The sequence below is a fragment of the Elgaria multicarinata genome, chromosome 9 (assembly GCF_023053635.1).
Source record: "Elgaria multicarinata webbii isolate HBS135686 ecotype San Diego chromosome 9, rElgMul1.1.pri, whole genome shotgun sequence".
Lineage (NCBI taxonomy): Eukaryota > Metazoa > Chordata > Lepidosauria > Squamata > Anguidae > Elgaria > Elgaria multicarinata.
In genome coordinates, this window is record NC_086179.1 from 24787906 (window position 1) to 24812397 (window position 24492).

General features: G+C 43.3%; 1 protein-coding gene across 2 annotated transcripts in view; it reads right to left on the bottom strand.

The window, feature by feature from the left end:
* Positions 1–1464: 1464 nt before the first annotated feature.
* Positions 1465–24492, bottom strand: part of DGKI (diacylglycerol kinase iota) — a 216838-nt gene continuing 193810 nt past the window's right edge. For both annotated transcript variants that reach the window (XM_063135050.1, XM_063135049.1), the window contains exons 29-33: positions 16063–16100; positions 13220–13340; positions 7947–7983; positions 4519–4618; positions 1465–3684 (exon numbers count right to left, since the gene is read on the bottom strand). In XM_063135050.1, the coding sequence (XP_062991120.1) occupies positions 3568–3684; positions 4519–4618; positions 7947–7983; positions 13220–13340; positions 16063–16100 (413 nt within the window). In that variant the 3' untranslated portion in view covers positions 1465–3567. The remainder of the gene's footprint in view (positions 3685–4518; positions 4619–7946; positions 7984–13219; positions 13341–16062; positions 16101–24492) is intronic.

Below are 24492 nucleotides of genomic sequence, written 5' to 3' on the forward strand. Positions count from 1 at the left end.
CTGCAGTCTCAGGATTGTCCCGACACCACAGGATGTGTGGGCAGCCGTCCCGGTTTCTTTCCAGCTCCTCGCAAGTAATCGCAAGGAGCCAGGAAGCAGGCATAGGGCACTGAGCTCTTCAAGCAGTCTGTGCCCATCGGGGGTGGGGGGGAGTGGGGGGGTTTACTCACTTTTTCACGCTGGTGCGCTCCAGCTCCTGCGGTGTTTTTTTTTTAAAAAAAAAATGGCGGGCATAACGCGAAATCATATCGCAAGATCATCTACCTACACCCCCCTGGTCCAGCCATGCCCAGAGTGAAGACCTTTTGCCAACCTCATGACAAATAAGCAAACGAAAGTTCTAACCTTATAGGAAACAGTTGCAAGAATGGCAACTCCATGCCCCTTTGTCCCATGATTATTGGGATAACCTCTTGATGCACCAAAGCATTCTTCAACCCAGCAGCTCATACTTTCTATCAACAGGGAGTTTTAGGTTGCAATCCTAAACACAGTTACTACAGAGTGTCCATTAAACTTAAAGAAACTTGGGGCCTTGCTAGACGGAGGTTTAGCCTGGTGCTTGCCCCAGGCTCGCCCCTGTGCGTCCAGATGACACACAGGAGATCCCGGGGTCAGGCAGGGGTGAAACCTCCCTGGGCGCGGGGTAAATGAAACCCCATTTAGCCCGGTTTTTCCCGCAGTCCCGGCCTCAGGTCGGGCTGAGGTTGGGACTGCGGGTGTGTAGACTGTTCTGCTGCTTTTCCCGGCTACTTACGCACGAGTAGCCGGGAAAAGCAGCGGACGGGCCACAGTGCTCTCGCCCCCTTCCGATTCCCCCCCATGACCTCCCCTGGCCTCCGATCCCCCCCTGTCCCCACATCCATGTCTCTCACCCCCCCGTCCCCACCTCCTGTGTTCTGCCGCTGCTGCCATGTGTTTCCTGTTGTCGCCATGTCTGGCCTGCAGGCAGACATGTCGACAACAGGAAATGCCGGCTGGGGACAGTGGTGGTGGCAGCGGGACAGAGCGGCTGGGGACATCGGCGGCGCAGCTGCGGCAAGACACAGGAGGTGGGGACAGGGGGGATCACAGGCCAGGGGAGGTCATTGGGGGGGAAATCAGGGGATGGGGGGACCCTGTTTTTTAAAAAAACCTTACCTTTCCCGTGGTGCACTCCTGCGCACACCGGCCCCTTTAACAAAAAAAAAAAAACCCCAAAAAAATGGCGGATGCTATGGGGCTTTGTCGCATCTGACGTGTAGATAGGCGCGACAGCCCGTGCTAATTGTAGCGTGGCCTTGCTGCACCTGAAGCACCGTTTTTCAGGTAGGTCTAGCAAGGCCCTTGGAGTAAACATGCTTAGCATTGCACCATCAATGTATTTTTAAATGATTTTACATGACTTTCATACCTTTCTTGATACCAGCAAAACAAGATCTGCCAGCAGGTGCTTTCGGTTCAGATTCAAGGGGCACTCAAAAGCAAAGAGCCAAAGGTAATGTTCATTACTCAAATATAAAGCATTGTAGGTATTTATTCTTTTATTCTGATCTCCAGCAGCCTAAACATATCCTCATGTATCCAAATGTGGCTAATTCCAGATGAGATTCAGGACTAAGCAAAGCCATTGCGGTCAGCAAAGAGGGAACTGAGACATCACACCAGAGTGGCCACAGAAAGGCTATGATGAACACAGTTTCTTGGGTGAATTTGACACATCCATAGGTTCTCATCAGATTTTTCCAAAGGGAAGTTTGAAACAAATTTCTGAAGGTTTCTCCTAGGGATGGGTGAGAATATTATTTCAGTTTGGTTTTGTTAAGAATTTACCCCAAATGGCAAAGTTTTCCAATTTGGGGACAACAAGAACTTGGAGAAACTAAAATTAACAGATATATCCATCCAGACCCACAGCTTTGAGTGCTTTCATCTTAAAAGCCTGGGTTTGAATCCCTGTGTGCTCAACCAGGTACATGGCCACCTCTTTATTCTGACAGGCTCCTCATCTGTAACAGCTACATGGCGAGCAGCTATACTGTGCAGATGGAGGGAGAATTTCGTTTCAGTCCATTTTTTATTAGAATTCAGCAAACTTTGCAATATTCTTCAGAGAATCATAGAAGTGTGGAGTTGGAAGGGACCATAAGGATCATCTACTCCAACCCTCTGCAATGCGCAGGGGAACCAATTAAGCCATCCATGAGAGGTGGCTGCCCAGCCTCTTCTTAAAAAGCTCCAGAGATGGAGAAGCCACAACCTCCGTAGGTAGACAGTTCCACTGTTGAACAGATCTTACGATCAGGAAGTTTTTCCTTATATTTAACCAAAACCTAGGTAGCTGTAACTTATACCCATTATTCCTAATTTCTGTGGCAATGGAAAATAGTTCTTGACCATCTTCACTGTGATATCCTTTTATGTACCAGAACACTGCTAACATATCTTCCCTCAGTCTGCTTTTCTCCAGATTGAACATACCAAGTTCCTTCAACAGCTTTTTCTTCCAGGGCATGTCCTCAACTCCCAGTGTCATCTTCGTTGCCCTCCTCTGAACCTGTTCTAACCTGTCAATGTCCTTCTGGAAATGTGGTGCCCAGAATTGTACACAATACTCCATGGTTGGGGAAGAAAAAACCTTGAGATTTAAACAATCTAAATGCAGGGGAAAGCAAAGCTGACAGATTCACCCATCCTACTTCCTCCTCAGTCCAAATGCCAGAGGAATTTGAATAGGACTAGCATATTTTCTGAGATAATGTTAGCATGCCCCTACCACCTGACCTGTTTCTTTGTGGACCACCATCACACTATAGCCGTTGTACTCTCAAATGCATGACAAATCAGCTCCCCTTCTTTGTAATTGGTTCTGAGACCCCCCTAGTGCATATTTGGGCAACTTAGGAGGAGAAATATGTTCAAAACGAAAAGTGACTATCTGGCAATGCAACCTCTGAGGGAACGTGAGATGAGAACACATTATTTAAAGCAGTATTGTTTTGCCAAAGGTACCCAGGGTTCTCCTCAACCCATTGACTTCAACCCGAGCAGCCATGAAGATTTAGCACAGAGATAAACAGACACCACTTTACTGACGTGCAACTGTGGAGACTGAAGGGGAAGGAATGTAGAGCACAAGATTGAAGAACAGGGGTATACAGGGCTAATGTAAGAGAACCGAGAGTTTTATGGCAAGGAATAAGGGGAGAGGGAGGTTTGACTGGATTTCAAATATTCGCGATACTTTGTTTCTTCCTCCCGCACCTTTGTTGATGTTGTTGCTCAAATAAATTCTACAGAGGAACATGGGAGATGTTCATGCTACTTGCTGAGAGAATTAAGAGCAAACGTCCTTGGCCCATGGATCCCACAGACCTTTGAGTCTCCTCCTTTATTCTTACAGGCCAACATCTGGGAACACGAGAGTTCCGTGGCAAGTCTCCATAGCCCTTAGAAACTGGTGGCATCTTCTCAAGATGATTTGCTAGGACGCGTCGATGCCATTCGCTTCTGCCTCACATGATGACCCACAGTGCCTTGGGTGCAGACTCAATATCCCCTAGGGTGTTCTCCCATGCACCACCAATATCACACTGCAGTCTCGAGGTCCTCATGGGGAACCACTTGGTAGTTCTGCCGACCTTCCAAGTATGAGGCTAAATCTGGATCCCCAGCCTGCTGGGCCCTGTCTCGGGGCGTCTTACCCTACAATGATAAAACAGAGGGGAAGAAAGAGAGAGAGAAAGAGAGTAAAAAAAAACACCTTAGGAACAACCAGGGGAACAAAAGAACAATCAGAAGGATCAAACAACACCAATGTTTGGGGAGGCAAGTCTTTTCCTATTAATTTATTTGGCTGCAGTGAATGTGTAAGTTTTTAAAGTGAAAATTGAAATTAGAGTAAGATTCAGCATGGCCCTGTTGACAAAAGGGATGTTGGAGTTACCCCACATAGATTCAAAGGCGTTCCGGTTTCTATGAGTCTGACCTGCAGATTCTGCATCGCACTGGCTTTTTCAGAGTCATGCAGATTCCACAGACTTGAGGAACATTTTTTTACTTTGGTGGGAGATTTGCCCAAATTTGCACTTGTGCAAATGTGCATTAATGCAAGCACTAATATGCATTAGCACTAGCGGAACAAAATTCTTGTACATCCTTAAAAAAAACCAAAACATCAATGTGTGGAGGACACAATGAAAGACACCTGACAATTCATGAAATGCAGACAGGACACATTTAATAAAATCCGTACATCCCTGATTGACAACCCCGTTGTTTTTGCAATCCAAGGCCGTGCAGGAAGCCTGACGGGCCACCCTACGTAGCCATTGTAATCTACCTTGCATTTAAAGACAGGGGAGAAATAAATACAATCAATGGAGTTTGCATCCGAGTGAACATAGGTAGCATCAGGCTGAAAAAAAAGCAAGGACAGTGACTCTCAATTCGCCTTAGTGGTGGCATAGACCAAGTTGGACGCAGTTTGGGTTCACATCTCCACGGCATTGTTCAAATGGGTTTGTTTGGTTTGGTTACCTTGGAATCCGCTTTCCTCAATGACGCTCCTGCCTCTACCAAGAGCTGGCAGATGTCACGATGGCGCTGGCAGGCTGCCTTGTGCAGTGCCGTCTCACCCCTGTGTGTTCAACGGAGAAAAATATCAATATGAGCCACCTTCTGCAATTCATTACATTCGCCGCGACATCATTTTAGGACTGCTGAAACAGGCACATTTTCTTGCTTTGCCCTTTGACTCCGTGCATCAACATATGGTCTCCACGGTGTTCAAAGATTTCATTTCCCCCCGTTTTGTTTTGTTTTCAATTACCATACTTAAAGCAATGCGCTGAATGTTAAATGCCAGTCTGGAGTTCCATTTTAAACCTGCAACAAGAATGCTTTTTTGGCTGCCGGTTTGAATAAATTCCATTGCTGGGCAAGCTGTGGTTTGCTTCCCCTTCTCCTGCCTCCATATTACTTCCTGTTGAATCTGAACAATAAAATACTTTGGCTTCTGCCAGCAGGATGGTGTGTGTGTGTGTGTGTGTGTGTATTTAAAACTTCTTTAAAACTTTAATTAACATTTATATCATGCAATTCTCTAGATCTGGGGATTGAGCAACACAGGACTTCAATTACAGCAATCCTTTTAAGTCATCTTTGAAGGTGTGCATCTTGTCCAAACTTTGGTGAGCTGGTTTAAAGAAATATCAAGAGGCAAATTCCAGGCCATTTCTCTACTTGGACTTGAACCAAAGGATACAGCAGTGACTGTAAATGCAAACTGTAATCTTCATAGTCTGTCTAATGGGCAGATTATTACACTCCCATCTTGATGCCTTTGCAAGGATGGAAAGGAAGACATTGCACCAATCCTGTTCAGAAGCTAAGAGATGTTGGTATAGGCTAAGGAGAACACAAGAACTATATTGACTTCCAAGCCTACTGGCATTGTACAGAATGATTGGAGTTTCAGAATTCCTGAACATACTTTTCTCCTCCTCCTCCTCCTCCTCCTCCTCCTCCTCCTCCTCCTCTTCTTCTTCTTCCACCACCATCACCACCATTCAGCCATTCCAACTTGGTAACCTCCAGAGGTGTTGGACTACAATTCCCATCATCACTGACCATTGGCCAGGTTGGCCAGGGGTGAGGTATAATATAGTCTAAAACATCTGGAGAGCATCAGGTTGATGAATGCTGCTTCCCAACCATTCCATGTTCTCCATTCTATTGGGATGTTCTCTAGAAATGTCTGGCAAAATACTCTTTAGCTGTTGGTATATTTGCTGGAAAAGTTTATTTCTTTTCTTTTGCTCCGAGGCATAAAGTAGCTGTCAGAAAGAAACCAGCAGGCATCCAATTAATCTTGTACCACATTTGAGCTAACCAATTTTGATTTAATAAGAGGGATGATAACGTTTAACAAGGTTTTTTTTCAGAACAGGATTCTTATCTATTAGAACTTTGTTTGAAGAGCTTTAAAGGGGGCTGAATATATTAGCCTACTGAGAATGAACTTTCTGTTTTCATAAACTGAATTCAATAATAGGCAGATCAGAGCAGTGATAAGAACAAGTTCAGAATATAACATCAACATGAGATAAGCAAATGTAGGGTGAATACTGGCATTATCACAATCAAGGCATAAACCTGACATCAAAGGTTGATGATAACCATTATTTTAAAATAATTTCAAATAATTTTCAAATATCTCATCTCAAATTTTGCCAAAGCAGATTCTGAGACAAATGTTCAATGTGGACTGCAAATAATTGCAATGCTAGCTTAACAAAACTCACACACATTTTATACAGGGTTTTTCTTCCTTCAAATGTTAATGGAAAAGATGGGGTTGTGAGGCAGGAGCTAGCAGAGGTGCTATTATTTCCAGAACTTCCACTTTAAAATTTAGGCTGACATTAGCAAAATGTTAGCAGTGAGGAGGAATTAGGAAATGGGGCCTTTATCCTGTGATCGAGATTGGTTACTCACAGAAGTTTGTGAGCCCTTTTACAGGATGTTAACAGGGTACTGCGCCTCTACCATGCTTTCTGATTTTATCCTAGTTTTCTTTTAAGATCGCAGATCATGAGCTATTTTTAAAAAACTCAGTTGAAATTTTCCATGAAAAGAGGACATGGCACTATAACACAGCACCATCTAGTGGCTGTATAATGAAACATATAGAGCTTGCAAATAAAGGAACTAATGGTGGGGGGAGCAGAAGTGCGTGAAAAGGGGCGATCTTCATCCCACAAAGAATATTTTAAAGCTCAGCTAAAAACCTTTCTTTTTCCTAAAGCTTTTAAAACTTGATTTTGCTCTGACTTTATACTGTTAGTTTTACCCTACCCTGTGCCTGTTTGGTGCATTCTCTTCCCCTCCTTATTGTTTTATTATGATTTTATTAGAATGTAAGCCTATGCGGCAGGGTCTTGCTATTTACTGTTTTACTCTGTACAGCACCATGTACATTGATGGTGCTATATAAAATAATAATAATAATAATAATAATAATAATAATAATAATAATAATAATAATGATGATGATGATGAAGCAGAAGCCTCGTAAAATTGCTGGATAAAAAGTCTCTGATGTAGAGAAGCCCACATTCACAAAGTTGCATTAATTCATCTGAATTAGTTTCCAGGCTTTGGGTTCCTTTCATTACATTTATGTTTCACCTTCCTTCCATGGAACTCAAGGGAGCATACATGGGGCTCCTAGGCAGTTCTCCCATCCAGGCACTTACCAGAGTCAGTCATGCTTAGCTCCACAAGGGTGTTGCAGCATGAGTCTTTTGATTATGGTCTAGCAGTGCAGCTGGTGGCTCTGGTTTCAGTGGGTCTATGATTTCATTCTGGGTTTTAATCAGAAACAGCCAGAACTTTAAAGGGAGCTATTCAAGGTGCTGAACCTATTTTGGAGACAGAGTTCAGCATCTTGGATAGCTTCTTTAGAATTTGTGCCGGTTCTACTAAAATTCAGAACGGATTCACAGTCCTGCCAGCCTCCTGTGGCATGGGACCAATCACTCTTCATTTTTCAGCCTGCACCCAAAGTGGAAGAGGGGCAACCGTGTTTTCAATATCCCCTGCTTCCCATACTTTAACCACCAACACTTTAACCACTTGAATTATGAGTACAAGACAGAAGTTAAAGAGTGTTAGGAGAAACTAAATAATCTTATGCTTGCACATCTACCTAAGTTAGTGTTCCAGTGTTTAGGAAAGAAGTTCTTTTGAAACTGAAAAGAACACTATTTCTAGTTTTGTTTTTTATGATGTTGGGTTGCTGTTGTTGTTGTTGTTGTTGCTATTATTATTATTATTATTATTATTATTATTATTATTACTATTATTATTATTACTATTTCAACCAAGAGAATAGCAGTGCACATAACTCTGCAAGTGAGCTGGAATGAAATCAGTAAAAGAGAAGCCAAGTGGGCAGGACTTACATTTCACCATCCGCCATATCCAGTAACTCAGAAGGACCTGACAAAGAAAGCAAGACAAGTCACAACCATCCTCAACAACACAAGATGGATTCAAATTCAGAGGCAGGGGGATGATTAGGGTTCCCTTCGCCTTCAGTTAAATGTGTGTCAGGGACTGCCTGTCTCATTATGAACCTGTCCGGTTATTAAGGGCGCAATCCTATGGGGAGTGCCGTAAACCTCCAAACTTTAATCTTCACCTCTGTGCTCCCCCTACTCTGCAGTTTAGCTAGACAGGCATTTTTGCCCATCTACCTGAGGCGCCAGGTAGGGGAAGGAAAAGAGGCTGAGGAAGGCTAGGGATAGCTCATATCCATACTTCTCCAGTCCCTCCCTCCCTCCCCCGCCCATGGGAACACCCCCTTTTTGTCCTCTCTGAGGTCACTTTTGCTCATGGGAGCAACCACGTGTGCAATGGGGCTTTCACGCTTCTAAAAATAACCAGAAACAAGCAGAAACACTCATTTCTGGAATGGTGCAGGTCAGCAGAGCTCATGTAATGGAGCCCCACTGACCTGTCCTGATCTGGAAACAAGCATTTCCACTCATGTCCGGGGTTCTTTAGAAGCATGAAAACTCAGTTGTGCAAGGAGCTGCTCCTGCGAGCACAGTGGAACCAGGGGAAGTGGAGTGACCCTGTGGGATATTGTCCATTATTTTGAAACATTGCTTCCTATGCAATGGGCACTTGACCGAAATGTGGAATAGAGAACCGTTTAACAATAAAATAATAATAAAATAATAATCTGACTCAAAATGATCCAGCTTTCTTGTGGTTATTGTAGTCCTTAGAGGTAGAAGCTAGAGTGTTTGCCTGTTTCCCCACACCAAAACACTCCACTGAGTTCCCACCAAATTTCTCCTAGGGGAAATTTCAAGGCAAATTTGGAAAGCCCTGCCCAGCTGAAACATGAATAGGAATGTAAACCGCCCATAGAGCTTCGGCTATGGGGTGGTATATAAATGTAATAAATAAATAAATAAATAAATAAATAAATAAATAAATAAATAAAATTCTGAGGTAAACGTAAAAGAATTCCAATTAGTTTAGTGAAACTTCCTCCAGGGAATCAGTTACAATTCTAAAATTATATTCAAAGCAAATTCAGAAGGCCCTTCTCAGGTAAAGACAAGGGTAGGGATTTTGAGGGAAGTGGAAGTAATTTCAATATTATTAGTAAAAAAATTATATTCAAGGCAAATTCAGAAGGCCCTTCTCAGGTAAAGACAAGGATAGGGATTTTAAGGGAAGTGGAAGTAATTTCAATATTATTAGTAAAAAAAAAATCTCAGGAAAGTGGGAATACGTTTTTTAAATCTATCCTTATACAGGGGTACTCTTTTTCTTGCCTTATCTTTAAGGAACAGGAGATGCTTTCCTGAGATTTCTAGAAATGGAATCCATCTGATCTTTTATGGTTTCATAGGTGATTGAGTTTGAAGGTGAGAGGTCAGATTTGGTTAACCCATTACGATGATGATGATGATGGATGATAATGATGATTAGTTTTGTTGATGTTATTTATTCAGTGGCTAAAATTACTAAAGACTGAACAAGATGTGCCCATAGGCTTACAATCTAAACATAAAGACAAATAAGGAGGAAGCAACAGGAAAGCATATGGAAAGGAGGGGTAATCGAGAGTTGTGAGTCTTACTCAAATCTGTACTTCTCCAGCACCATCTCATGCTCTCTTCCAAGCCCCCCCCCCTCTTTCTGGACCTTTTGTTTCCCAATATGCTGCCAGACGGCCATTCCAAATCCCTGCTCTGGCACAGGACAAAAGCCACACAGATGTGGGAAAGGCTGGCACTGGGAAAGCTCATGGCACTGTCACCCCTCCCCAGCGGGGAGCTGGCTGCATTACCCAGGGACAAGAAGCAAAAGAAAGGAAAGGGGACCGAAGCACAGAGAAAGGGAGTTGCCAACCAACCCGAGAGAAATCCGGAAGGGAAACGCATGAGTGAGATTTCTATCAAGGAAAACAGCAGGGAGGGAAAACAAAACAAAACAAAATGGGAATGAGGGAGAGGGAGAGGGAGAGATGGAAGGAGGGAGAAAAATGTGCAGGGAGGCAGGGAGATAAATAAAAGGCTCCAGGAAATAAAGAGAGAATGGTGGGGGGATCGCGGCTGAAAAAAGATAAAAAGTGGAAGGCACTGGGGAGGGAGACCCGTGGGGACCTCTGTCTGCCCTTAATGTCTCCAACTGTCCGTCTGCCTCAAATTATTAACTCTTTCCCCCTTCTCCTGTCTTTAACTGCCTGAAATGCTCTCCCTGATGGTTTCCCAGGAAGCAAATGAGCTTGAGTCTTCAGGTTGGTGTGTGTATATATGGGCAAGGGGAGAGGGAGATGTTAACAGTCAGGCAGCTGCGCCTTCATAGAGTTCATAACAAGACAAAAGAGAATGCAAAAGGTCTCCATTTCAGCAGGAGCTCCAAACAATATGGTGCCCATACCCACCTTCCCAACCAACCCCACGCCTCCTTATCCATACGACATCGAGCCTCTTTCTTCCAGTCAAGGCTAATGTAGTTACACAGTCCCCTCTAACATGCACACCTAGTCATTTCTCCAAGGTGACATCCTATGCATACATTACATATATGAATATACAATTCTGTGGGTGGAAGGTAGGAAAGGGCCATACAATTGACCGCCTATGCCTATATGGTTGCAAGAATTGTGTACACACAGATGCACAGACACGCACACCATAAATATTTGGAATACTGCCATGGAGTGGGAGGGAGGGGGCAGCAGCGTTAGCTGATTAATTGGTATGGTCCAATTTTAATCAGAGAGGAAACGTTTGAACTGATGGGGCTGTGAGTTGTTAATCACTCGAAAGCCCTAGCTTTTGTGAGGGTTTTACAAGGAAATTCAGAAAACTTGAAATAATTATGAGGCAATCTGGGAGAGCGTGCCCATCACAAGTTATGATGGCCACAGTTTTTAATGGTGTTGATTTAGAATTTGTTTTCTCTTTGTGTGGAATTCCCAACTGTACAGAATTTCGTATCTAGAAAAGAGGATACCTTGTCTGGGTGTAGCAAAATACACAGGGTTGCTTTTTAACAGCAAGCAGTTATTAGTAAACTAAGGCATGGGATCCTTCCTTTGCATAGTTGCCTTTGGGCCCTTCCTGCTTTACTGGGAAGTAGGGTGATGATCACACAAACCTTATGGACTGGTTAATTTCACTCCTAAAGGAATCCTAAACTATTCCAAAAGAGGTCCAGGTATATGTATGTGTGTGAATATATAGTGCTTATCAAGTGTACAATTCAACACATGTTCATGCAAGTCACATGAAAATGTACATGTGTATACTGAAGAAATGGGGGTTTATTACAACCTTCCCTGACCTGGTGCTCTCCAGCTCTCCAGGACTGAGTCCTGCCGTGCCCCACTCATTACCTCCCCCCAGTTTGAGAAGGCACCATTGATAAGCACTCTTTGAGTCCGATTCTGTATCCAACTGTGAATCCACCTAATAGTTGTTCCATCTAGCCCACTTCTAACTAGTTTGTTAATCAGAACATCATGGGGTACTTTGTCAAAAGCTTTGCTGAAGTCAAGATATATGACGTCCACAGCATTCCCACAGTCCACAAGGGAGGTTACCCAATCAAAAAATGAGATCAAATTAGTCTGACAAATCCATGTTGGCTTCTAGCAATCACTGCATTGATTTCAAGGTGTTTACAGATTGACTTCTTTATAATCTGCTCCAGAATTTTCCCAGGGATGGATGTCAGACTGACTGGTCTGTAGTTCCCAGGTTCCTCCTTTTTGCCCTTTTTAAAGATAGGGACAACGTTAGCCCTCCTCCAGTCATCCGGCACCTCACCCGTCTTCCATGATTTTGCAAAAATAATAGACAAAGGTTCTGAGAGTTCTTCCGCTAGCTCCTTCATTACTCTAGGATGCAGTTCATCGGGCCCTGGAGATTTGAACTCATTCAAGGAAATTAGGTGTTCTTTGACCATTTGTTTATTAATCTCAAACTGCAATCCTGCCCCCTCAACTTCTGCTTCACTTTCACCAGGGGGGGGGTCATAGACCCGCTTTTGGGAGAAGACTGAGGCAAAGTAGGAATTGAGCACTTCAGCCTTTTCTTTGTCATCTGTTATCAATTTGCCATCCTCATTAAGCAGTTGAACCAACATTTCTTTCCTCTGTCTTTTACTACTCACGTATCTGAGGAAAGCCTTTTTATTGCTTTTAGCATCCCTCACTAATCTCAGCTCATTCACAGCTTTAGCCTTCCTGACACCATTTCGGCACTTCTGCGCCATCTGTCTGTACTCTTCTTTTGTAGCCTGGCCTTCCTTCCACTTCCTATATGTATTCTTTTTTTGTTTTCAGGTCATCTCTAAGCTTTTTGTGGAGCCACATTGGTTTCCTCTGTTGTCTTCTATCTTTTCTCCTTGTTGGAATTGTTTGTAACTGTGCCTTTAAAATCCAGCCCTGCTGGATCAGACCAAAGATCCATCTAGTTCAGCATTCTGTTCAAACAGTGGCCGACCAGATGCCCATAGAAAACCCATAAGCAGGACATGAATGCAACAACACCTTCTTGCCCATGTTCCCCAGCAACTGGTATACATAGATGTACTGCCTCTGATAGTACAGAGGTAGCATAGAACCATCAGAACTAATAGCCATACAGTCACATAGAAGACTGGTATAAAGAAATATGGGATATCACTGTTAATGATAAACTAACATGTAATATTAGAGTAAGAAGAGGAATAACAAAAAATAATGACTTTGAAGAGATATGGAAACTGTTTTTAGAATTTGTTTTATTAAAGGGGAGGGGAAGAACTCCTCCAGAGGATTCAATGCAATTTTGGAAAGTAGAATAAGTAGAATAAGTAGAGTAAGTAGAATAAGATCCCTGGGGATGGGGTGCACTTATTAATGTTAATAGGTAATAATAAGTATAATGTGTACTTAAATATTGAAGATTGATGTTATTGTTTTGTATGTGTATTGTTCATAATAAAAAAGGGGGGGAGAACTTGTAGCCATTAATAGCCTGCTCCTCCAGGAATTTGTCTTAACCCTTTTTAAAGCCTGTGAAAAGCTACTGGCTGTACCCAGCCCAAGTAGAAGAACTACTACAGAGTGATTTTTAATGTCCCTTCCTTCCAACCTGGCGGAATTGATCACAGCCAATCGTGTCACTTGAATCTAAAACGGTTGACTTCCACTCACACTCACCATGGTCTAGGATGTACTTCACAATCTCGCCATGCCCAGTCTTGGCTGCATGATGAAGCAAGGAACAGTGGTCAGGTCCCTGGATTAACAGATTAGCTCCCTTTTTACAGCATTCTATGAACTGGAATATAAATGCATAGAGAAAAGACAAAAGAATATGAATTCACTGTTCCCATTTCACAGAAGTGGCCACAAACAAGCCTGCTTAGCAGATCATCCCATTGGATGTGAGGCAAAGGTGGCACTTATGGAATCCAGGGGTTGGGATGATGCACAATGGCACATTAAGGACAGGTTCATGCTGTGTTGCCAGTGGATATGGATATATTTAACCAGTGGGTATATTTAACCACATCCTGCACATAATGTGATGGTGGATGATGATGATGATGATGATGATGATGATGATGATGATGATGATGATAATAATAATAATAATAATAATAATAATAATAATAATACATTTCTACATTGCTCTCTGAGTGGTTAATAGATTAAAACCTTAAAAATACAATATTAGACATAACATAAAAAACATTTATACATGTAAACAATTTTTAAAAATCAACAATAATCGCAGGATCGGTTAAGACTTTATCATATGCTGCCAAATGCCTGGGAGTTGAGGAAGGCCTTAACCTGGTGCCAAAAGGATGACAACGCCTGTTCCAGGCAGACCTTACAGGAGAGAACGTTCCATAACCTCCCTCGGAGGAGGCACCTTGAAAAGGTCCTTGGATGACAATTGTTGTCTATGGGTAGATTCATCCTGGGACAGGTTAAGGCAGATCTACATATCTAGGGTGGGGAGCAGGACCTGTGCTACTACAATTTGGAAATTACTAGCCAGAAACCTTGGATGTATCAAAGGACAGTTCTGGTGACACGTTACATCCTTTAGAAATACGTGTCCAGTACCAGTTTGCAAGCATCACATGGAGGATGTTTTGTGTGGCTAAACTGGCCCTAATTCATCCGTTATATTTTCACAATTGTCCAGAAACAGGAATTGCTCATGGGAACCCTCTGCCTTGGATTCTGATGAGAAGAAAAATGCCACATACATTTAAAAGAACTACATATAAAATAATAGCTTCAGCTATTGGGTGGTATAAAAATGCAATCAATCAATCAATCAATCAATAAATAAAATCAGTTATGGCAGTGGCCTCTTTGACCAGAGAATGTCACCTTTGAATTGGGCCATAGCTATTGGAAAACAAGAGATGTAATTAGATTTGTAAACAGCAGAATGACTGGAGTGTTAATATGTATCTCCCCTCCTTTTTTTACCCTGACAGTTAGGAGAGAGATAGGACAGACATGGTGTTCCCGGAACCTGCTTAATATCTGAACTGCGTTCACAGCAAATACTGAAATGCAATGAAGTGCAAAGGGGAGCAGAAACTAATGTACTATTAGACTGGTCATACATCAAATCATGAGATGATCGACTATGGTGCCAGTTTCTTACTCTCTGATAACTGCTTGCATCTATATAGAACTATTTCTTTAGGAGCATTTTGAAGTTGTAGTATTGCTAAGACTACTACTTTGGGCTAGTTGCACTCGCCTAACCATTAGTAATTCTTCAGCTTTAAAGTATCTTGGTATACCTAGAGCATGAAAACAAAGGAGATTTAAGAACTACAAATGCTGTGCGGCATAAGGCCATGTAAGCAATATCTTATTTAAGATGCATGCTAGTACCCATAATGCCTCATTCCCGATCAGGCTGTTGCACTACTGGTACTCAGTGATGATAATTGGTATTTGGTTATTAGTCTTTATCACTGCATATTTGAGTTTTGAAAAAGGATAACAAATTATCCTGGCCTTAACTATCCATGCTCTGGTAACCTACAGGTTAGATTAATGTAACATGGGGCAGCCTTTGAAGACTGTTCAGAAAGTGCAGTTTGTGCAGGTTGGGACTGGTCATTATGATCAGGAGCATAATCACACAGGGGGAAATCGCATTTGCTTACCGTCGCTTCTCTGCCCGTGTGCTTGTCCCGCATTACTTCCTCTTTTGAAAGAGGAAGCAAACAACGTGCACATGACCCATTCAGTAGGCTGTTTTGATCCTGTTTCTTCTCCTGCACACAGCAGGAGATAGCAGCAATTTCTGTCTTTAAAAATAAGTTGGACTTACTGGGGTGGGGGGAGTTTGTGGCGTGAAGAAGGCTAGAAGGAGCAGGAGCCGCATGGGAGGTAGATGTCGTCGTGAGAGGGACTTGTGAAGATCCATGAGTGCCCAGTAATGAGTATGCAATAAAACGCTTTTCTGATGGAGCTCTATATAATGTCTGTGTTAAGTCAGTTGCCCTGGCTGTCAAGTTTCTACCAATTCAAACTGCTGTTTTGACCTTTAAAGCCCTGTATACCTTAAGAACAGAGTACAGGAAGGACTATCTGTCACAATATGGAAGGTCCTCCTGCAGGTGCCCTCATCATCTGAGCTGCGCAAGGGCCTTGCTGCTGTTGGTGGTGGTGGTGGTGGTGGTGGTCCAGTTATGAAACACTCTCCCTGGAGAGGTTCGCCTGGCACCTACTTTATTGTTCTTTTCGTGCCAGGCAAAGACCTTTTTTACATTCTGGGACATTTTTAGCACTTTAAATCCTGTTGAACGGATTATGCTGCTTTTATGACTTGGTGGCTTTTAGCTTGTATGTATTTGTATTAACATCTTCATCTTGTTCTCACCTTTTTGTAAAACACCCTGGGAAAATAATGGGTGAGCAGTATAATCAAATACACTTCTAGTAAGTTAAAAAGAACCACCGTGAGATGGATATCAAACAGATATCAAGTAAGAGGCATCAGATCTTCTTTTACTTACTTTTAGAAAATCGCCAGCTACTACTGACTGTAAAAGTGCTGCAAAGGACAAAAGGGGAACATTGTTAAAATGAATAGTCATGAGCACACAGATTCACTCGTGTTGGTTGACAGGGTTAATAAACATATACAAAATAAGATTGGGGGACACCCGGTTCAGTAAGGCTGTTTTAGACACCGTTTCTACACTGGGCTGGTCATGGCTGAGTCCCTGTGTGTCCAAATGATGCACAGGGACTCCCAGGGGCAGGGGGGATGGGGATGGGTTTTCCCAGGGATGAAGGAACTTTGGGAAAACCTGGTTGTATCCACGGTCCTGGGAGCATCCTGTGGACCGCAGGCAGTGTGGGTGCCCTTCCCAGCTTTTTCCCTCCTCCTCTCAGCAGAAGGAAGGAGCTGAGCCGGGAGAAATGCAGGGACATCGGAGGGGGGTAGGGGGGTCAGGGCTTCTTCTTTTTTTTACCTTAGTTTTCTCTGGAGCACAAATGTGCTCCAGCTTCTATTCTTCTTTTTAAAAAAATGACAGCCACTATGGGTGCAATGCCCCTCTCCCCTTCTGGGATGTTGCGCTGCTGTCTGGATGACCTGGGATGATCCCGGAAGCAGGTAAGTCTGGTATCACCCCTTCTCCCTCCCTCTACACCTGTAGGTGTAGAAAGGGCCAGAGACATCACCTTTCAAGGCCACGTCTAAGAGTTTCCACATAGAAGATCTGAGGGCATGTTCATACCTGACGCTTAAATAGGCCTGTCTTTAAATCAATATATCATGCAAGAATAAAATCCTACATTGACTTAAATGTACATTTGTGTCCCTTCCACATTCTTTTCTGCATTATCATCTTAATATGTGGCACAAATTGCACAAGAAGTATTCAAAGGTGCTTTATGTCTCACCTGTGAAAATGGTCTGTTACCTTTATTGTATTGACCTCTCAGAGCAAAAATTATTTTTTAAAAAAAACATTAGACAGGACAATTGAGACAATACCTATTGCTGGACTAATGGATATTCAAAATGCAAGTTTGTAGGTAGCACAGTACTCTTCTTTAACTATGGCAAAATGTTAAAAAGATGACAAGCACATTATGAATTATATATTCTGGCTAGGAAGGTAATGGAAATCAAAGGGGAAAACACAGAATATATAGAAAAGAAATCGAAGCCACTAGACACTTTTCCTTCTTTGGTATAAGAATATAAGAAGAGCCATGCTGGATCAGACCAAGGGTCCATCTAATCTAGCACTCTGTTCACACATTGGCCAACCAGGGACCCACAAGCAACAGCACCCTCCCACCCATGATCCCCAGCAACTGGTGTACACAGGCTTACTGCCTCTGACACTGGACCATGCAGGATTCTTGCAAAGAATAGGGCACATAACGGGAAACAAACTAGTCAACAAAGACCAGATTGGTAGAATAAAATTCAGTCCTAGGTACTGAATTTTCAGTCCTAGGTACTTAGATACACACTTATCTAAGAGGAAGCCTCACTGAATACAGGGAGCCTACTGCCAACTAGCCATGCAGAGGAATATATTGAAAGGAAAGAGCCAAATCAAATTAAATGTGATGATATTATTTAGTGGTCAGAGAGACAAGGTGTTTTGACACCCCAGGAGTGGCTGGTGACTCCAATATTAGTGGGGTGGTAAAACTGCTGGGTTTCAGTCAGAACCAGCAAGAACTCTAAAGGAGCTATCCATCATGCTCCTTTAGAGTTCTGTCTGGTTTTGACTGAAACCTGAAGCGGATTCACTGCCTCACTGACATTGGAGTGACCAGCCTCCCCTGGTAATCTCTCAGAACAAAATCCCATCTTTCAAAGATATGCTGCACCTGAATAACTCCCCCTGCTTCATATCAGCCTTTCACAGAAGTAGTTAATTGGAGCACTAAAAAAACACTAAAAAATGTGGCATTTGGGTTACTCTGTAGGGCCTGACTCTGTCATCAGATGTAGGTGCTGATGGGACAATAAGTACATTTACATGGAAAGTCAGGGAAACCCATCACCATAAGACTAAGAAAACAGGGGCAAATCATGGTGATCTAGAAAACATCACATAGGTCACACCAGCAGTCATTAGAGAAGCCTTCCTCAATCTGGGGCGCTCCAGATGTGTTGGACTACAACTCCCAGAATGCCCCAGCCTGGGGCATTCTGGGAGATGCAGTCCAACACATCTGGAGCGCCCCAGGTTGAGGAAGGCTGCATTAGAGTGTCATGATTATCAATGTCTCCCTGCTGTGGCAATACTCAAGAGCAAATCTGAGTTCATCGTTACGTCATGTGTGAAACAGCCCTAACAAAAGGGACGGCAAAGAAAGTTTACCCCCAAAAATGATTTGACATCTCAGTCATTGTGATGCCTGCCCATCCAGAACATGTATAGAAACGTTTCATGCTTGCACATTATGTTATGTGTTTGCACTTCAAGCAAATAGAATTCCAGATTTGTATTCTTTCGCCATAAATAGGGGTTCAGTGACTTCAATGGTTTGCAGTTTCATAGGCCACGATAGGGCTCTATATAGCTGTGCTCAGTCTAACTCTATGCCCCATACACACCTCTGCTTTTCTCCTTCATTCTTTGGTGTACCTGAACACAATGCAGAAGTCTTTTATTAAGCATAGTTTCCCATGTTTTTCAAAGTATAGACTAATACACTAAAGACCCAATCCTATGCATATTTAGACAGAAAGAAGTTCTACTCAGCATGCTGGAACTTGTAGGACTTTTTACTGTCTAAACATGCATAGGATTGCACCTTAAATATATGCATTTGGGTAGGAGGGGAAGCAGTTTTAAGATGTGGCAGCAAAGATTTAAAAAGGTGTTTCTCTTTCTTTTGCTATAAAAGCTTGGCTGCTGCTTCAAAACGGCAATGGAGCTCCACTCCGCAGCCTTGTGGCATTTTGCCGACCCATGCAATGACCTAATGGGAACCACACTATGTCATGAGGTGGCGACATTCCCAGGAGCATTGTTAGGAGGGGGAGAAATGGCTCTTCCTATTGGCCAATCATGACATGGCATCATTCCCATTGGGCCATTATATGGGGCGGAAGAATGCTGTGGGCTGCTGAATGAATACATCTCCGCCACTGTTTGAACCAGCAGCAAAGTTTCTTGATGAAAGAAAGAGAGAAGAGGTCTAAACCGACTCACATGTAAGACTGCCCCCTCCCATATGCAGACAATTAGTAGGTTTATACAGCCCAGCCCAGAAAGTGGTCCAAAATACCCTCCAATTGGCCCCACGAAAGTCAAGAAGGGGATATCCGGCCCAGCACTGGTGCTGCCTTATTCCTGAGCAGAGACAGTTGCCTCAGCTGGAGTCGGAAGAATGAATAAGCACAAACAAATTGGCAGAGATTTTCTCTGTACAGCGCTGGGCTGGCACCTCCACAGAGTGAATTCCACAAGGACCTCATTATTACTCCAGGAATAACACTACAAATGTGTTAGAATCACTACAGGAGGAACTAAAAGACAAAGGTAAAGAAGCAACCAAAGAACCTAACAACTATGTCTCACTCAGAACCTAAGAAAAATGTGTGTGCTATACAAGATGGAGATTTTTTTCTTGCAACCAATATTATGTATAAGAAGCTCAGGGGTATTTCTTCATTTCATCGCCTGCTTATATAATAGCACAGTAAATGTAAGATATAAACTATAACCAGAAGAGTTCTGTAACAGATAAAATTATTGCATCTTTTAAGACACATATTGTACCAACGTATGTATGGGTTTAGAAAAGCATCCAACAGCTATTTTAATGGAGACACACATGTTGCAGGATGATTTTTGTTGTTGTTGTTGGTGTGTGTGTGTGTGTGTTTAAACTCCTCAAAGTCTACTTGTACATACTGGATTAGAGCTCTCTTTCTAAAGTTATGTCTTTCTTGTTTTGTATGCAACTTTTTTTATCTTATGCATTTTTTTCTACAACAAAATTTATGTAAATTTCTGGAAAGTAGAAACAAAAATAGTCTGCAAGTCCATGGAATCTATGCAATTTGGGAAAAGCTGGTTCACTGCGGAATCCACGGGTCAGATTCATAGAAATCTGAATTCATTTGAATTTATTGCAGATTTCTACGACAACCCTATTTATTTAGGAGAACATAAAAACTTGTAATCAAGGATCTTGAACATTACCCAGTATTGGGCAAAAGGCAGGATACAAATAATAATAATAATAATAATAATAATAATAATAATAATAATAATAATACCTCTGCTCATGATATTCTTAGTTTCCTTGAGAGAGCATATTTCAGCCCTTCTCCAATGGTTCTGACAATCCCAATGAATTTGTTTGGCCAACAGAAAATTAATGAGAGCCACTGAGAACTTAGCACGGCGGCTAAAAGACCGAATTGTGAATCATTCGGTAGAAGGTTGCCTCTGCCATGAACTCACTAGATGGATTTTAGCAAGCCACTCTGTCCCAGCTCAGTCCCCCACACTGCTATACGATGGAGACAATAATACTGACCCACCTCACAGGGTTGTTGTAAGGATTACAACTAGATAATGCACGTGAAGCACTCTGACTACTTGAAAGCATTCAAGAGATGTAAAGTATTATAACCATCTACACAGCCCCAGCTTGATCACACCGGTATGATGCTTGAGTTTGACAAAGAAATGGAACTCATGAATTGGCTTTCTTATATAGGATCATATGCATTTTCAGAACTTGAAGGAGAACAAAGTCACTGAGTTATAAAAGCTTTGTATTCCTTCCTCCCCACCCCATCAACTGCATCGCCTGTCCACAAAAACTTTGGACTGCGTGGAGATCTATGTAAAGATTGCTAGGAGACCTCAAAGCAATGCTTTCCAACAACCTGCTTCCTAACACAGAAGTACAAAAAACTGTAAATATTGGTAAAAACTACCTTTGCCTTTTCAATCCTTATATTTGTTTCTTGCTGTTTCAGCATGTACAATTCTGAAGAAGGGATGGAGCTATTGATAAGGTGTTTAAGAAGCCAAATGAAAACTTGGCAGATAGGCCGGGGTGTGTGTGTAGACAGGGCCATCTGCCAATTTACAGTATTCTGGAAATGCTAACTTTCCTCCCTCTGCTGGCCATGAACAATACTGCTTGCATCTGTAGAAGGTTCTGCTCCCCTTCACCAACTGTACAAGGAAAATTTGGCGATATGGTGGCTGACAATGGTAGAGTGCAAGCCAACCGCTCTAAAAGAGGGTGAGAGCCACATGAAACGCAGCATGGGCAGCAGGGCCGGCCCTATCATTAGGCAAAGTGAGGCGGTCACCTCCGGTAGCAGATGCTAGGACATGGAGAACAGCAGCAAGGTGTAGGGAGGGCAGAGCTGTGTGTGCCATCCAGCCTGCCCTGCATCTGTATGTGGAATAGGGCAGGACCTCAAATGGGGTGGGTGGGGTGATCTCAATAATGGACACAGGCTCGGCCCAAGGCAGGTCACTTCCTGAAGCAGGGACCCCCCCCTCCCCTGTCACCACTTCACTCTCCCTCCCTTCCAATCTGCCTGCCTGCCCACTTACCTTTCTTCTTATTATTATTATTTATTTATATAGCACCATAATAAGAAAGGTAAGTGGGCAGGCAGGCAGATTGGAAGGGAGGGAGGGTGAAGTGGTGGCAGGGGAGGGGGGTCCCTGCTTCAGGAAGTGACCTGCCTTGGGCCGAGCCTGTGTCCATTATTGAGATTACCCCACCCACCCCATTTGAGGTCCTGCCCTATTCCACATACAGATGCAGGGCAGGCTGGCACTCTGAGCACTCAAATGCATGCGTGTCAATAGCCCATGCGCCTGCCAGCAGCCTGCATGCACACCAGCTGGGTTAGTTTTATTTGTGCATGTAGGCACACCTGCTTTCCCAGCATACGGCCTGTAAGAGGTTTCTGCCTTCAGGAGCTACACGGCACCTGCACGACAGCCAAAGCATCATGAGAAGTCCCAGAACTTCAGGGATCTCTCGTGGCCAGCAGGACCAAGAAGTGGCAGACCCTTTGGAGGGGGAGAGCGCTGCTCTTTCCATACTCCGCTGCTTGCTGCGCCTGCTTCCTCCTGCTTCCTGGAAGAGCTGGCCCTGGATGGACACTTGTCTTTTGCCTCGGACAACATGTCCTGGGGCCAGCTCTGATGGACAGGTGGGAAAGGGATTCTGAACCTTTCACCCACCGCAGTTGGTGTTCTCCTGGCTGGGTTTACTTCTGGTCTTGGAACCCGTAAGTGGGAAACAGATGGAATCGTTCAGACATAACAAAAAACAAAAAAACACACACAGCTGGAGGAAGGGTTTAGAAACCCCTTCCTCCAGCTGTGGCACTTTATAAACATGTGACACTTCATATTGTCTCAACCACCCACCAACAACAACTCAATTCTAACAACCTGGTCTTCACCTGCTACCAAGTTTAGTTTGACTCAGAAGTGATGCTGAGCAGCACAGAACCCAAACGATGTAACGTTTTTGCAACTAGTGCTGGATATTTCTGAAAATAGGAGGCCTTTTTTAAAAGCTCACCAAAATGAGAGAAGCGGTTTCGGCTTGGCTCGGCTTTAGTGGGGGGAAACTTGGCTGGCACTATCAACGTGCAATTATGGGTGAAAGAAGCCTTTTAAAAATGCATTTATTCAGTGGATGACAAGTGTCGCTGCCGCACAGTGCAGAACATGAATTATGTGCACATTTTATCATGCCATAAAGTATCTTCAGGCCTTGAAGACGTCGCAAAGCATTACTCCATTCAACAAACTCTGAAACCAAGCCATTGCGTTCTTGGCTTTTCCTAAGATGAGCATTCGCAGCAAGAAACAGAAATGCTTTATTGGCCTTTGATTGGGTAAGTGGATTTGTTCTTGATGGGAGGAAAGAAACACGCAACCCTACAAGACTGACAGAAGTGCAGATCTGCATCTTCTCCCCTATCACTAACTGGCAAAACAACCAGCTGGCAAGGTGAGGCATCTCCCTGGGCCGTCTGGAACATCAATAGATCTCCATTCTCTTGTTTGGTAGATGCCCGAGGATGAAAGAGGTAACTTGCTGTCTATGCATCTTTCAACCTTTGTGCTCTTTGCTGAGGTTGCCAGCAAAAAAAAACCCTGTCAACTGGGTAAATGCTGCACAGCTGGCACTGCTAAGAAACAGACTCTCTCTTTTCATAAATGTTGGGACACTGGCAACAGATGTTGGACAGAAATGATAAGTTCTGTTAACCATGGATTGCAACAAGCCAATGCCCTAGAGGTGTTTTGGTGTGGTATGTGTGTTTTTAAAAAGCTATGCATGGCATAGCTCTGAATAATTGCTTTCACAGTTACTTAGTTGATGAATAGAGGACTGGTAACTCCATTATAGCTTTCCGTACTCATTTCTCACCTAGTTATCTGATTGTTCTGAAAAAACCACCAATAACTGCAAGTAATTCTTTTTATCTTTGTAGTATTTATGGAAAAGACTCTTAGGCCTAATCTACACCAAGCAGGATATTGCACTATGGAAATGGTATGAAAGGGGGATATAAAAGGCAGGATCCACACTACTGCTTTATAGTGGTATTGAAGTGCACTGACAATTGTTGGGGCCCATTGACACATGCCATAAACCACTTTCATACCGCTTTCATAGTGCTCTATCCTGCTTGGTGTAGATTAGGCCATAGTAAGGAGGGAACCCTCTTTGTAACACTTCCAAATGAGAACACAAGTTTGGGGATTTGCAAACATTTTCAGAGACCATGCACTCTCATTCATGTTCAGGGATGTGAACGGGGCATTTTCAAGAGAATTGTGAACTGGAATGAAATTCTCATACATCTTTGGATAGGACACTTTCTTCCAGGCCACTCAAGGTGATGTACATGGGCCTTTCCCCCCATTTTGAGATCAAAAGAACCATATATGTTACATTAAGATGATTAGATTAGGAGAGAATGGGCTTCTTTAAACAAATGATTTATAGCGTGCCCGTGACTAGCCACTCACAGAATTTCATGGGTCATTTTGATGACCTCATGAGTAGGGGTTGGCAAGCCGCCCACCCCCATGGCCCACCCCCAAAAGACTCGTGAGCCCCAGCTAATCGCTCACAAGGTTTGCAAGTGCTGAGTAACTGCTCACTCAGCTTCAGCCCTTTCCCCTGCTGCATTAATGGCGGCAACCATTAATGCAGCAGGGGAAATTGCACAATTTCCGGAGGCTCCAGAAAGTGTGCTTCCCCCCCCCCAGGCCAATGGTGGCCTTGCATTAATGGGGCCTTTAAGGCCACCATCACTGCAGTGGGGAGGGGGGGAGCCTCCGGGAACTGTACAATTTCCCCCGCTGCGGTAATGGCAGCCATGATTAATGCAGTGGGGAAAAGTCCCTATTAACACTTATGTTAGTAGGGCCTTTAAGGCCCCCATTGGCTGC